The sequence below is a fragment of the Loxodonta africana genome, chromosome 2 (genome assembly GCF_030014295.1).
Source record: "Loxodonta africana isolate mLoxAfr1 chromosome 2, mLoxAfr1.hap2, whole genome shotgun sequence".
Taxonomy (NCBI): domain Eukaryota; kingdom Metazoa; phylum Chordata; class Mammalia; order Proboscidea; family Elephantidae; genus Loxodonta; species Loxodonta africana.
Genome location: NC_087343.1, coordinates 169009866 through 169025977, shown reverse-complemented (window position 1 = coordinate 169025977; position 16112 = coordinate 169009866). Strand labels below are relative to the sequence as shown.

The following is a 16112-nucleotide window of genomic DNA, read 5'->3' as shown; positions in this document are numbered from 1 at the left end:
TAGCCCAAAAAACACCACACTGCTCTACAATCTCAACTTGTTTTGATAAAAAAAAGGGAAAAAGACAAGACAAGTACAGACAGATTTATATGGCTTAGAAGGAGACTTTAATTCCTAAGGATAGTGGTTCTTCAAAGCTGGTATCCTAGCACTAGTGTTAAATTGGGATCTATAAAAAGTATTGTATAGCTTGGTTTATATATAGTTCTTTCGTATCAAAATATGGTAGAATAGTTAAATGTTGTAAACATATTTATCCCTAAGCATTTTGTAGGGAAATAAAATATAATATTGCCATGGTCAGTAAAAATGCAAAATTGCCAAAACCCAGCTTACCCCTCATATGAGCCAGTAGGCTAAGAAATCTTGTTCCACAGTTTGTTGAAAAGAAAGATGGCAAAGAGTTTCGAAGACACATTGCACTTCGGAGATGAGAGAAAAATTCCCTTTCTTTGGGAAATGAGTTGGATTATTATACAGCACTTTGATTCTCTACTGAGGATATACAAGAACTTTGATTTTCTCTGAAAGTAAATCAGAGCTAGTAGTTTGGTAAAGATGGGGCCTACTGTTCAGGAGAGGATTTAAACAATTCTGACAGTGAGAGGTCTTCTCCTGGGCCACTTATAAGTTTTGATCTCCAGGTTTCTATCTACATCTAAGGCTGCTTTGAATGTAGGAAATGAGTCTAGATGATAGGTCAGAATTTTTTTTAAGTGGATGAAATCTTAAAAGGAGATGATCATAGAACCATGCATTCAATTGATCTACCTTGTAGTCATTAAATTGAAGTTATACATTTATCTCTAGATTGCCTCTGAAGCCACAGCCCTTGACCTCCAAAAATGAGATCCATTATAATCAGTTTTTAAGAAGTAAGTTTCCTATTGTGGTAAAGACAGCTAGCAGACCATTGGGATTCTTGTTCACCTTCCATAGTGTAAAATTGTTGGTGGGAAGTGGCTACCTAGCCAAGGACTATGTTTCCAAGTCCCACTTTTATCTAAGTGGGGCCAGGTGTTTGGGTTCTGGCCAAAAAAATGTACAGAAGTGATGCCCATCTCCTCGAGGCTGTTGGTGTTACCAGGTGCCATTGATTTGGTTCCCACTCATAGCTATCCCATGCACGAAAGAATGAAACACTACTCAGTTCTGCACCATCCTCACAATTGTTGCTCTGTTTGAGCCCACTATTGTGTCACTGTGTCAATCCATCTCATTTTGAGGCTTCTCCTTTTCAGACTTCTACTTTACCAAACATAGTGTCCTTCTCCGGGACTGGTCTCTCCTGAAAATGTGTCCAAAGTAAGCGAGATGAAGTTTCACTATCCTCGCTTCTAATGAACATTCTGGCTGTACTTCTTCCAAGACAGATTTGTTCATTCTTCTGGCAGTCCGTGGTATATTTAATATTCTTCACCAACACCATAATTCAAAGGCATCAAATCTTCTTTGGTCTTCTTTATTCATCGTCTAGCTTTCACGTGCAAATGAAGCAATTGAAAATACCATGGCTTGGGTCAGGTGAACCTTAGTCCTCAAGGTGACATCTTTGTTTTTGAACACTTTAAAGAGATTTTTTTGTAGAAGATTTGACTGATGCAATACATCATTTGATTTCCTGACTGCTGCTTCCATGGGTCAGGGGCTGACTTTGGAACAGACCATGAGTTGCTCCTTTGCAGGTTCAAGTTGAAGCTGAAGAAAATTAAAACAAGTCCACGAAAGCCAAAGTATGACCTTCGGTGTATCTCACCTGAATTTGGAGACCATTTCAATAACAGATTTGATGCACTGACCATTAATGACCAAGACCAGATGAGTCGTGGGATGACATCAAGGATATCATATATAAGGAAAGCAAAAGGTCATTAAAAAGACAGAAAAGAAAAAAAGACCAAAATGGATGTCAGAAGAGACTCTGAAACCTGGTCTTGAATGTAGAGTAGCTAAAGAGAATGGAAGAAATGATGAAATAAAGAGATGAACAGAAGATTTCAAAGGGTGGCCAGAGAAGATAAGGTAAAGTATTACAATGAAATATGCAAAGACCTGCAGTTAGAAAACCAAAAGGGAAGAACACGCTTGGCATTTCTCAAGCTGAAAGAACTAAAGAAAAAATTCAAGCTTCAAGTTACAATATTGAAGGATTCTATGGAATCATCAAAAGAAGATGGAAGAAATGCACAGAGTTACTGTACCAAAAAGAATTGGTTGACATTCAACCATTTCAGAGGTGGCATATGATCAAGAACCAAAGGTTACTGAAGGAATAACTCCAAGCTGCACTGAAGGCACTGGTAACAAACAAGGCTCCAGGAATTGACAGAACACCAATGTAATGTTTCAGCAAATGGATGAAATGGTGGAAGCGCTCACTTATTTATGCCAAAAAATTTGGAAGACAGCTGCCTGGCCAATAGATTGGAAGAGATCTAGATTTATGCCAGTTTCGAAGAGGGGTGATCCAATGGAATATAGAAATTATCAAACAATATGATAAAAAAAAAATTTTTTTTTAATCATTAATATCACATGCAAGTAAAATTATGCTGAAGATCATTCGAAAGTGGTTGCAGCAGTTCAACAGGGAACTGCCAGAAGTTCAAGCCTGATTTAGAAGAGGATGTGGAACCAGAGATATCATTGCTGATGTAAGATGGATCTTGGCTGAAAGCAGAGAGTATCAGAAAGATGTTTACCTGTGCTGTATTCACTATACAAAGGCATTTGACTGTGTGGACCATAACAAATTATGGATAACATTGCGAAGAACTGGAATTCCAGAACACTTAATTGTGCTCATGTGGAATCTGTACACAGAACAAGAAGCAGTCATTTGAGCAGAATAAGGAGATAGTGCATGGTTTAAAATCAAGAAAGGTGTGCATCAGAGTTATATCCTTTCACCATACTTATTCAATATATATTCTGAGCAAATAATCCGAGAAGCTGGACTATATAAAGAAGAATGGGGCATCAAGACTGGAGGAAGACTCAATATGTAGATGACACAACCTTGCTTACTGAAAGTATAGAGAACTTGAAGCACTTACTGATGAAAATCAAAGGCTATATAGCCTTCAGTATGGATTACACCTCAACATAAAGAAAACAAAAATTCTCACAACTGGACCAATAAGCAACATAATGATAAAGGCAGAAAATATTGAAGTTGTCAAGGATTTCATTTTACTTGGATCCACAATTAATGCTACGGAAGCAGTCTTCTAGGCTGAACTCCACAAAATCTTCAGCATGGTCTCTACTCCTTTCTTCCTCATCTATTAGTTTGTTGTTGACAGCTAGAAAGACCCCCAAAAACAGTGATGCTTCCATAAGCTTGAGTACCAACCAGAGCCCCCAGCCTCAAAATAGGTCACTGGGTGAACAAGAAATAAATTTATATTGCATTAAACATCTGAGATTTCAGAGTTTATCTGTTATAGCAGCTAGGATTACCCTATCTAAAACACTTAGAGGATCTGAACTCAGTAAGTTTATATAGGACTTTATCTGAATTCTGCTTCAGGTTTTTCTTTAAACTTGCACTCTTTTCTTCACTTGCTGGCAGGATATATGGAAATAAGAGACGGATGTCCCTGATTGTCCTACAACATTCAATAAATTGCCCCAACCCACTGCCGTCGAGTTGATTCCGACTCATAGCGACCCTACAGGACAGATTAGAACTGCCCCATAGAGTTTCCAAGGAGCACCTGGCAGATTCAAACTGTCAACCTCTTGATTAGTAGCCATAGCACCTAACCACTACGCCCCCAGGGTTTCCAATAAATTGCCCATTCATTTAATAAACAGCCATTTATTTGCATGTGTTTACAATGTGTCAGTACATTATAGGCACTGAAGTTATAATAACTCAGATAAATGTGGTTCCTGCTCTTCAAGAGTTGATATTCTAGTGGTAAGGAACTGGAGCAGAAGGGCAGAAAGACAATACATATCCAGACTAAGGGGCAGAAAAGTTTTCCTGTAAAAGGCCATACAGTAAATAGTTTTGCTGTCTGTACTGGCTCTGTTAGAACTACTCAACTCTGCCGTTGTAAGACAAAGCAGTCAGGTTGTTGTTAGCTTTCGTTGAATTGATTCCGACCCATGGTGATCCCATGTGTGCAGAGTAGAACTGCACCCCGTAGGGTTTTCAAGGCAGTGATCTTTCGGAAGCAGATCATCAGGCCTGAACCACCAACCTTTTGGCTAGTAACTAAGCGCTAACCTGTTTACATCACCCAGGGACTCCTGAAGCAGTCATAGGACAATATATAAGCAAATAGGTGTGGCTGTGTTCAAATAATACCTTATTCATGGACACCAAAATTTGAATTTCATGTGATTTTCACATGTCATGAAATATTCTTTATTTTTTTATCATTTAAAAATGTAAAACCCACTCTTAGCTCATGGGCTGAATAAAAGAGGCGGTGAGCTAATTTGGCCTGTGGGCTGCAGTTGGCTAACCCCTGATCTAGACCAATGAACCAACAAGAAAAAATCGGAAGGACTATTTTGGATGACTAAGTCAGGGAAGGCCTCTCTGAAGCAGATCACTCGAGCTGAGGCCTGAATGTCAAGGAGAAACACGCTAAATGAAGATATAGTGATAGAGAATACCGGGTAAAGGAACAACAAGGGCAAATGCTCTGAGGAAAGCGTAAACTTGATGTGCTCAAAGAAGACAAAGATGCCAGTGTAGCTGCACAGTAATGAACTAGAGAAAGAGGAGCAAGAGTGATGTCAGAGGGAAGCAGCATTTAGGATTTTGAAGATCAAGGCAAGGAGTTACATTTTATTTTACCTGCAATAGGAAGGAGACCAGTGAAAAGTTTTAAGCAAAGGAACAATATAATGTGATTGTCTTAGTCATCTAGTGCTGCTATACCAGAAATACCACAAGTGGATGGCTTTAACAAAGAGATATTTGTTCTTTCACAGTCTAGGAGGCTAGAAATCCAAATTCAGGGTGCCAGATCCAGGGGAAGGATTTCTCTCTCTGTTGGCTCGAGGAAATGTTCTTGTCATCAATCTTCCCCTGTTGAGGGGCATCTTAGTGCAGGGACTCTGGGTCCAAAGGACACACTATCCTCCAGGCTCTTGTTTCTTAGTGGTATGAGGTCTCCCTGTCTCTCTGCTTGATTCTCTCTTTTATGTCTCAAAGCAGATTGACTTAAAATACAACTTAATCTTGCAGGTTGAGTCCTGCATCATTAACATAACTGCCACTAATCCCACTCATTAACATCATAAAGGTTAGAATTTACTGTCAACACATAGGAAAATCACATCAGATCACAAAATGGTGGACAACCATACCATACTGGAAATCATGGCCTAGTCAACATACCGTACTGGGAATCATGGCCTAGTCAAGTTGACGCTCATTTTGAGAGGGCACAATTTAATCCATAACAGTGACATGTATTTGAAAATTATTGTTTTTGTGTGGACAATTATTGTTTTGTAGTGGAAAAATACCTTGTAGAGAGGTACGAATGAATGTACAAAGCAGGACTAATGATTGGTAAGGAGCTACTGAATGAGTCCAGCTGGCATGGAAGGTGCCTGGAGCTCTGGGGTCAGTAGTGGACATGGACAGAAGTGGTTGGATTGAGGCTATGTTGTAGAGCTGTAATATGATTTTGGTATGTCCAAAATGGGGTGATGTTTTAGGCATCTAGTGCTGCTATAAAGGGAATACCACGAGTGGATGGTTTTAACAACGAGAAATTTATTCTCTCACAGTCTATTAGGCTACAAGTTCAAAATCAGGGCATCAGCTCCAGGGCAAGGCTTTCTCTGTTGGCTCTGGAGGAAGGTCCATGTCGTCAATCTTCCCTCGGCCTAGCAGCTTCTCTGTGCAGGAAACTTGGGTCCAAAGGATGCACTCTGCTTCCAGTGCTGCTTTCTTGGTGGTATGAGGTCCCCTTGTCTCTCTGCTCACTTGTCTCTTTTATATCTCAAAAGAGATTGGCTGAAGACACTAATTTTGTAGGTCTCATCATTATAACTGCCGCTAAAGCATCAAAGTGATAGGATTTGCAATACATAGGAAAATCTCATCAAACGACAATGACACAATACTGGGAATCATGGCCTAACCAAATTGACACATATTTTGGGGGGAAACAATTCAATCCATGACAGGTGGCAAGTTTTTTTTTTAATTGTACATCAGGTGAAAGTTTACAGCTCAAATTAATTTCTTATTCAAATATTTACATACATATTGGGGTGGCAAGCATTTAAAGAAAAACTTACTTTCAAAGGATATGTAGAATGGTGGGCTGTGAATTCTTTGGGACATTAGAAGATTCTTTTGTTATCAGTAGAGCTTCATGTCATTCATATCGCTTTAGTGACATCATTTCCTGCCTAGTCTTTCCATTCCAGTTATGGTCAGAACTCAATATAATAAACCTAGGGTTGGGAAGGGTGGGGGTAATTTAAGGGCTCAAATTATGTTGAAAGAAGTAGATGCCTTCAACCAGGTCCTGACCAATGGTAATGGACAAAGACAGTTAAGACAACAATGCTGATTTAATTTTTGCATCCCTGATGAAAGATGCAAGAGAATTTTCCCTGTATTCTCCCTTGGGCAGAATTTCTACCGAAATATAACAAAGTATTTTACTCACATACCAGTTGCCTTTGAATCAAACCTGACTCGTGGCGACTCCATGCATGTCTGAGTAAAACTGTGTGCTCTATAGTGTTTTCAATGGCTGATTTTTTTTGGAAGTATATTGCTATGTCTTTCTTTAAAGGCACCTCTGGATGGACTCTAACCTCCAACCTTTTGGTTAGCAGTACAGCATGTTAACTGCTTGTACTACACGGGACCTCCTTTATCCATATGTTGTTGTGTGCTGTTGATCCCAGCTCATGGTGACACCACGTGACAGAGTACGGCTGCCTCATAGGGTTTCCTAGACTGTAATCTTCACTGGAGCAGATCCTTAGGTCTTTTCTTGCATGGAGCCTCTGGTGGGTCCGAACTGCTGACCTTTTGGTTGGCAGCTGAGCGCTTAACCATTGCACCACCAGGACATCTTTATAAACGTAAATCAAAACCAAACCCTATGCTGTCAAGTTGATTCTGACTCATAGTGACCCTACAGGCCAGAGCAGAACTGCCCCAGAGGGTTTTCAAGGAGTGGCTGGTAGATTTGAACCGCTGACCTTTTGGTTAGCAGCCGTACTCCTACAGGGCGGCTATCAGTTGGAATCAATTCAATGACAATGGGTTTATTCACACAGGGATCCTTAAATCAGTAACCAGTGGTGAAGCGGCATTTCCCGAGGATTCATTTTTGGTAGAACCAGTGCCAATCGTGGCATCTGAAGCTCCTGGGCTTTCTGACTGTCAGTGGATGATGCTTATATACAGCATACACATTTCAGGGGGATGTCAGATTGAATCCTGATACCTACAGGATCTATTGGCATATTAGCGGGCAGCATGTAGGTCCGAAGACCAGGAGAGCTTTCCTGAGGTCCTGAATTGGGAAGAAGCAGCCCATCTTTATTACACACTCCAGGTAAGGCCATGTAATGTTCACTGAAACCAGCACAACTAGGTCATCCTTGAATCTGAGAAGTTGCTTTGCTAGGAGGCTGATTGAATAAAAGGCCTGAAGCCATAGTTGTGAAGGAATTCATTTTCTGAAAGTCAGATACCCTGTAAACAAAGGATGCTTAAGCCCACATTCTAAGAAAGGATTTAGTCACTGGAAAGTAAGTTTAAAAACAGCCTCGGGATCTGAAAAATAAAGCACAGCCATTTGCTTGTAGATTTTAAGGTTTGTTATTTCTTTGTGCTGATTTGTCCATTTTATGGGCTTGCACAGTCTGACTCAACTGAGCTCAAAGATGACATATAATCCCTGTGGCCTATATTCAAACAAACAAGCAAACAACAAAACAAGAAACAAATAAAGCAAGGACCAAGTGTCCACGATGCCAGGCATTACATTGTCAAATTTCTTATTGCAGGTTATAGGGGAGATAGGCCTTGCCTCATTTAATCCTGACAGCAGCCCTGTTGTGTAAAGGGGTATCATCCCCCTTTTAGAGATGATATAACTGAGTTCCAGGGAGGCTAAATAACTTGTTCAAGGTCACAAGCCTACTAAAGAGTAAAGCAGAGATTTAATCCTGGTCTGTTGGCCTCTAACACTAAAGCTTTTAGTCACACTGTCAATGTGCCTCAGGAGACCACATATGGCACCATAAATCCTGCAGGTTGGAGAGGAGACTTTCAAAATATGCAGGTTCATGGGCCTCATGTCTGTTCTCCAAAAGCAGAATGTCCGGGGACTGGGGCCCAGGAATCTTCCTTTTTAACAAGGCCTCCAGATAATTCTTCTGTTCACTGAAGTTTGAGAATCACTAGTCTTTCTATAGTGTCTCTACTTCTGAGGAGAAGCTGTTGATAAAGAACAAATCATGAGGAGATGACACGCTGCCAACAGTGTCTGGGTAAGGTTTAGGGTCAACCTAAAGGGCTGGGACCCCTGCTCATGAGAGTAATTCTGTTGGGGAAGGTCACAGCAAAGAGCAGTCGGTCAGCTGGTAAAGGTCCCTAACTCCCCTACCACTCAGGAAGCCAAAGTCCAGCGGGGCAGAGGGGCGATGTGATTGTGGGGGTGAGGCTGGTGAAAATACTCTATATAACATGGCATCACATCTGAGGTGTCAGAGCTGAGAGGGGTTGTACCATTCAATACCTCTCATTTACTTTAAAGACCCAGAGAGGCCAAGAGACACACCAAATATCACATAGCTAGGCAGTGACAGGGCTAGAGGCAGAAGTCTCCTGGCTCCTTTTCTTACTTGTCTCATTAACACTTAGTTCCCAAAATATTTAGTCTACTGTTAATGTATAGGAAACAATTTGACTTCACCTCTTTACCTTGCAGGTAAAAAAAGAATCAGCATTCATTTATTTTTAATCTCAACAAACACATATCTGGTCATACATAGTATTAAAAAAATAGAAACATTAATTTATCCCACCAGGGAATAACAATAATTTTTCCCCTGAGGGCAAAAGGCCATTCGGAGGCTCCTGAAGGACCACCAGAATCACGTTCAACAGTTTTCTATCTCGGAGCCTGCTCAATGTCTGACACAAAAGAACTACAACATCTATGCTTTTATCTGTAAGGCTGGGGTAACACCACAGTTCTCCTTAGACTCTGAAAGGAAAATGGCCTTGGGAGGAGGCCACATGTCTGGTGTCCTTTCCAGGGGCAGCAAAATTCCCTGGCCTGTTGACCTTCCTACTTCAGTCATCAGGAATGTCCTGATTCTGTTACTCTGACCCACTCAACTGTGGCAGTGGCTGTAACTGAATGAGTAACTGAATGACCTGGGGAGTCATGAGCCCGACAGGTTGGTGGAGGATTAGTGGCAGAGTGTGGCACCCAAAGTGCTGTGCCCTACTGTCACTTCAAAGAGATCAAGTTGAGGAAATCTGGGTGCTCAGGGGCCTCACCTCTGGCCTGAGCCCCAGCTCAGCACTCTCCTCCCTGCAGAATGGAAGCAAAGGTGGCCCTTACCTTTCGGATGCCATCATGTTTCATTTCAATCACATGGAGAGTGTAGTTGGTCCGGCGTCCCTTCTCATTAAACTGCACGTTTCCTGTCAAGCCTTCAAATCGCACCTAGAAAACCAAACCAAGTGGTGTAACAATGAACACAGAAGTTGCCCTTCATGTTTGTTTGATTTGTTTTCAGCAGAAGTACAAATCCAGAACCTGAGAATGCTATATGGGATGAGGTCATGGAGTAGCAAGCATGAATGCCGAAATGCTCCCTTCGTTTGCCCACGGCAAACCAAAAAACCAGGTGCTGTTGAGTTGACTCTGACTCATGGCGACCTCATGTGTGTCAGAGTAGAACTGTGCTCCATCAGGGTTTCAGTGGCTGATTTTTCAGAAGTAAATTGCCAGGCCTTTCTTCTAAGGCACCTTTGTATAAGCATCGCTATTAAAGCACAGTCCTCTTTCCCACTGAATTGAAATTCATCCTAAAATTTTTTTCACCTATTACTTTAAGCAGTCATTAACAATGGGTCAGAGTAGATACAAATGTGTAACAATTCCTAATAAAAAACATACCACCGCAACACCACTATCACCACTACCACTCCTCAGACACAGACCTTCAGATGAGGAAACTGAGGGAGGCCTGCAAAGGAAAAGCAACAGGTGTTCCGTCACTGGTAGGTCAGGAGAAGACCCAGGGCCATAAGTTGGCCTTATGATGATGCCTGCACTATGCTTTGACATGGCTTCTTAGTTCCTTTATGAGTCCAGGGAATAAAATACCTGGGAATCTAAAGACTCGGACTTCGGGGACCTGGATTTGACCTCATTTCTGCCAATCAAGTGACTTTGGGTGACACACTTCTCTAAGCCTCCTGTTTCCAGGATTCCTGCCCTGTCTACCTTAAATGACAGAGAAAATGTGAAAGTGCTGTGAAAATATAATGCACCTGAGGAGACTCCCTTATGTTAAGGCCAGGTGTGCAAAGCTTTAAACAGGACTCACTTTGTTAAAATTAAATTTTTATTGGAACCCCCAAAATATGCTGCATGGAATTTCTTCTCCACAAATGGATCAAATCAAAGTTTCAATGCCTCATATCTTTAACCTCATATTAAAGGTCAAGGGGGATCCAAAACCTATAGGGCTGAGTCTGCTGCTCTGTAGGTGACCAGTGAACCTCAATTTGGGCTCTCAAATTGAGGATGAGTCTAGCTGCATAGCATCAGCCTGGGGACATGAAATTACATTCTCTCATGGTGACCCATGTTTTCTTTATGTCCAGGTGTAACCCGTACTGAAGACTGAAGTCTTTGGTCTTCATCAGTAGGTGCTTCAAGTCCTCTTCACTTTCAGCAAGCAAAGTTGTGTCATCTGCATAATGTCAAGTTGTTAATGAGTCTTCCTCCAATCTTGATGCCCTATTCTTCTTCACACAGTCCAGCTTCTCAGATTATTTGCCTAGCATACAGACTATAAGTATGGCGAAAGGATACAGCCTGACACACACCTTTCCTGACTTTAAACCATGCTGCACTTACTGATGAAGATCAAATATTACAGCCTTCAGTATGGATTACACCTCAACATAAAACAAAAATCCTCACAACCCGACCAATAAGAAACATCATGGTGAACAGAGAAATGATTGAGGTTGTCAAGGATTTCATTTTATTTGGATCCAAAATCAACACTCACGGAAGCAGCAGTCATGAAATCAAACAATGCACTGCATTGGGCAAATCTGTTGTAAAAGACCTCTTTAAAATGTTAAAATGCAAAGATGTCACTTTAAGGACTAAGGTGCACCTGACCCAAGTCATGGTGTTTTCAATCACCTCATATGTATGCAAAAGCTGGGCAATGAATAAGGATGACCAAAGAAGAAATGATGCCTTTGAATTACGGTGTTGGTGAAGAATATTGAATATACCCTGGACTGCCAAAAGAATGAACAAATCTGACTTCGAAGAAGTACAGCCAGAATGCTCCTTAGAAGCTAGAATTGCGGGACTTGGTCTCGCATACTTTAGCCATGTTGTCAGGACGGATTAGTCCCTGGAGAAGGACATCATGCTTGGTAAAGTAGAGGGTCAGCGAAAAAGAGAAAGACCCTCAATGAGATGGACTGACACAGTGGCTGCAACAATGGGCTCAAGCATAAACACGATCCTGAGGATGGTATACGACTGCACTGTGTTTCGTTCTGTTGTGCACAGGGTTGCTATGAGTTAGAACTGACTCAACAGGATCTAATGACAACAACAATGATGACTCATGGTGTGTCCTAAAATTCCACTTGCCTAAGGCCAATGAGGTGAGTTTCTACCTGTTACCAATACAAATCCAACAGTGGATTCCAGCACTGTTTAGTTTTCCCCCACTTCAAGTAGTTTAAGAGGAAGCCTTGCAGGGTTTTATCTTTTTCTGACAGTGGCCAGCTCCTCTGCCTTCAGAAGGTGTAAGAATAGCTGAAGTGTGTGTATTAGAGTGTAGAGAGTGCATGCACATTCGAGCGTGCGTGCGTGTGTGTGTGTGTCTGTTCTGAGGCTGACCTTCTTATCATCTTCTGGTTTGAAGTCTCAGTGGGGAGGCATAACAGGCCCAGAGTGCTGAGTAAATTATACAACAAGCTCTTCATTTTCTCAGATGAAATCTGGAGGAATCCTTGGCTCTGGAAAAGTCTGGGCTGCCTTTACATTTTATGTAGAAAGGAAAAAAAGGAAAGTGCAAATCTTGCTACAAAGAATAAGAGAAGGGAGCAATTTCAGCCCTGTCGGCAAATTCCCCTTCTCTTCAGTTGGTCATCACTTGTGGTGTTGCCACAAATCCACTCACTCAGCTTCAGGTGGAGTTGCTAGGTTGGTAGTGTCTTAGTCATCTAGTGCTGCTATAACAGAAATGCCACAAGTAGATGGCTTTAACAAAGAGAAATTTATTCTCCCATAGTCTAGGAAGCTAGAAGTTCGAATTCCGGGTGCCAGGGAAATCTTTCTCTTGTGTGGGCTCTGGAGGAAGGTCCTTGTTATCAATCTTCTTCTGGTATAGGAGCTTCTCAGTGCAGGAACCTCTGGTCCAAAGGATACGCTCTGCTCCTGGCATTGCTTTCTTGGTGGTATGAGGTCTCCCAAAAAATGTTTATCAAATTGGCTAGTCCATGATTCCCAGTAATGTGTGACTGTCCACCATTTTGTCCTCTGATGTGATTTTCCCATGTGTTGTAAATCCTACCTCTATGATGTTAATGAGCCAGGATTAGAGACAGTTACATTAATGAGGCAGGACTCAACCTATAAGATTAGGCCGGGTCTTAAACCAATATCTTTTGAGATATAAAAGACAGGAGTGAACAGAGAGATATGGGGACCTCCTACCACCAAGAAACAAGAGCCAAGAGAACAGCGCATCCTTTGGACATGGGGTTCCTGCACTGAGAAACTCCTTGACTGGGGAAGGTTGAAGACAAAGACCTTCCCCCAGAGCTGACAAAGACAGAAGCCTTCTTCTGGAGCTGGCACCCTGAATTTGGACTTCTAGCCTCCTAGACTGTGAGGGAATAAATTTCTCTGTGTTAAAGCCATCTACTCGTGGTATTTCTGTTATATAGAAGCACTAGGTTACTGAGACAGGTAAGTAACAGTTTAAGTGGTTCATTTGGAAAAACAGAATGGGATGGATGTTCAGATGACTGGATGATAGACTGACTTACCCAAATCCAAATAAATGTCGTTAATGTTCCAAATAAAATGGCATATTAGCGTGGAAAACTGCTTAATTTCTCTATGACTCAGTTTCCTCATTTCTTTAATGAGACTAGTTAGAATGAATTACTTTTTAAGGTTGTTTTAAGGATTAAATCAGAATTCATGATCAGTGCTTGACCCATGTTGAGTATTCAATATTTGCCAGCTGTTATTATTATTATCAAGGATTTTATTTTACTTGGATCCACAATCAATGCCCATGGAAGCAGCAAAGAAATCAAGCAACACATTGCCTTAGGCAAATCTGCTTCAAAAGACCTCTTTAAAGTGTTAAAAAGTGAAGATGTCACCTTGAGGACTAAGGTGTGCTTGACCCAAGCCATGGTATTTTCAATCCCCTCATATGCATGAGAAAGCTGGACAATGAATAGGGAAAACAGAAGAAGCATTGATGCCTTTGAACTGCGGTAGTTGGCAAAGAATACTGAATATATACCATGGACTGCCAGAAGAATGAACAAATTTGTCTTGGAAGAAATACTGCCAGAATGCTCCTTAGAAACAAGAATGGCAAGACTTCATCTCACATACTTTGGACATATTATCAGGAGGGGCGAGTCCCTGGAGAAGGACATTAAGCTTGGTAAAGTAGTGGGTCAGCGAAAGAATGGAAGATCCTTAATGAGATGGACTGACACAGTGGCTGCAATGATGGGCTCATGTGTAACAACGATTGTGAAGATGGCAGAGGACTGGACAGTGTTTTGTTCTGTTGTACATAGTGAGTCAGAACCAACCTGACAGCACCTAACAATGACATTATTATTGCTGGTAATAGTGATACTAATAGTACTACTGCTTTCCAAGTGTTTCCTGTTTATGACACATTTTCATGCATATTACTTCATCTCTATTCACAGGAAGCCCCTGAGGAACGCTGACTAGAGATTATGATTTTTCTTTAGTTGGGAGAAACCAAAATTCTGGGAGGTAAAGTGATTGTTTCAAGACTAATGACTACAAAGTGGCAGAGCCAGGCCTAAAATCCAGAGCTTCTCAAACAGGGGCCAGTGCTACTGTGCTAGGCTCTAAGGAGGGACAAAGAAATATGCAATGTAGGATATTTTACTTACCTGATACTGCCACCCACTATTCCAGCTGGACATTTCCCAGGCCATCCTTGGTCAATTCCTAACTATGAGGCCATGGGCAAATCACTGAATCTATCTGTGTCTTGGTTACTTCCTCAAACAACTCAAGTGCTCAGTCTGGGACATGAGTGTTCAATTCGCACCAGTACCAAACCAGTTGCCGTCGAGTCAATTCTGAGTCATGGAGACCCCCATGTGTATCAGAGTAGAATTATACTCCATAGGGTTTTTAGTGACTAGTTTTTTTGGAAGTAGATTACCACGCCTTTCTACCAAGATGCCTCTGGGTAAACTTGAACCTCCAACCTTTTGGTTAGCAGCTGAGTATACTGTTTGCACTACCCAAGGACTGCTCGATACAGAGTATATATTATTTAGATGATGATGATGGTGGTGGTGGTGGTGGTGGTGATTACTACTACCTGTGTGGTGTGTATAGTGTGGTGTGTAGATGGGTAAAAAGGATGGAAAATAAAAAGATTTCAAATTGAAGACCTGGGTCTGCTAGGTTGTTGTCTCAAAGCAGGGGACCCTTTCAGCAGAAATAAGGGTCTTGTCCCTGTCGCTTTTACATGAATTCCTCAGTTTCCAGTAAGGCCAAGGGTCTCATCTGCAGAGTTCTAGTGACCTGAGGGCTCTTTGCATTTATATAGTGTTTACACAGACAGCAGCTTATTCGATGTTCACAGAAACATAGTGAATGGCATGGGCAGAGTTTTTTTTTTTTTGCCTATCTTACAGATAGGATTATTGAGACTCAGACCTTCAGGTGCTTGGTTCAAGGATTCACACAAAGTCCTTGATAAGCCTGGGGAAGTTGAAGGCTCTCACTGTATAGTTTGGGAAGCTAAGACTTACACACTGAGATAAATCAAAGTATCAGAGAAATGAGAAAAGAGACATCCCAGAGCCACCATTCAGTGGTGGTAGGCAAGGAGAGGTCAACAGAATGGTTCAGTCCCAAATTGTTTATTGTAGAGTGTCAGAGTCAGAGGAAAGAGTTTCTTAGGAACATGTTCTTTGTACAGAACTTGAAACTGCTGTCTCCATCCATCAGGGCTGAACCTCTGGGACCCTCATCCCCCACCTTTGCACCAGGGTGACGGGTCAGACTGATGGAGACCAGGCCTTTCTCCTTTGATTCCTGCCTCCTGGAACTCCTGACGTCATCCTGGCACCCATCAACTCCCTCCATGAAAGATGGAGAAGTGACCTTGGGTTTCCTGTAAACATTATAGAGTGTCAGCTCAGAGTCTGCAGTCAGTGGCATGCTGAAGCATAAATTTTCTTTCCTTCCTGGTACTGGGAGGATGCTGATTAATGTTTCTACTACTTGAGCTGTCATCACTGACTCTCCCCTGTCCCTTACCCAGCATCCCCCTACTGGATGCTGGCAAAGCATTTCAGGGAGACAGATGAGCCTCTCTGGCCCCAGACCTATAACTGCCACTGCCTTCAGACAGATCCTTCCCCTTGGCTTCTCCTCTGGGTGCACTGTTGGTGTGAGGAATCAGGGCCTGTAAGCAGTTCCCAGCTGGACTACATCCCAGTTATTCTAGCCAGAACACAGCTCACGACCCCTCTGAACTTCCACTTTCCCACCTGAACAACGGGAAGAATAATCTTGGCTCTAACTATCTCACGCAATTGCCTGGAGGTTCAAAGAAGCTTATACATCTCTGTTTTTATT

General features: G+C 41.9%; 1 protein-coding gene across 4 annotated transcripts in view; it reads right to left on the bottom strand.

Moving 5' to 3' along the window:
* The window catches only part of GRIA1 (glutamate ionotropic receptor AMPA type subunit 1), a 381310-nt gene that overhangs the window by 126323 nt on the left and 238875 nt on the right, over positions 1-16112 (bottom strand). For all 4 annotated transcript variants that reach the window (XM_003404615.4, XM_003404616.4, XM_064278580.1 and 1 more), the window contains one exon: positions 9579-9683. In XM_003404615.4, the coding sequence (XP_003404663.2) occupies positions 9579-9683 (105 nt within the window). The remainder of the gene's footprint in view (positions 1-9578; positions 9684-16112) is intronic.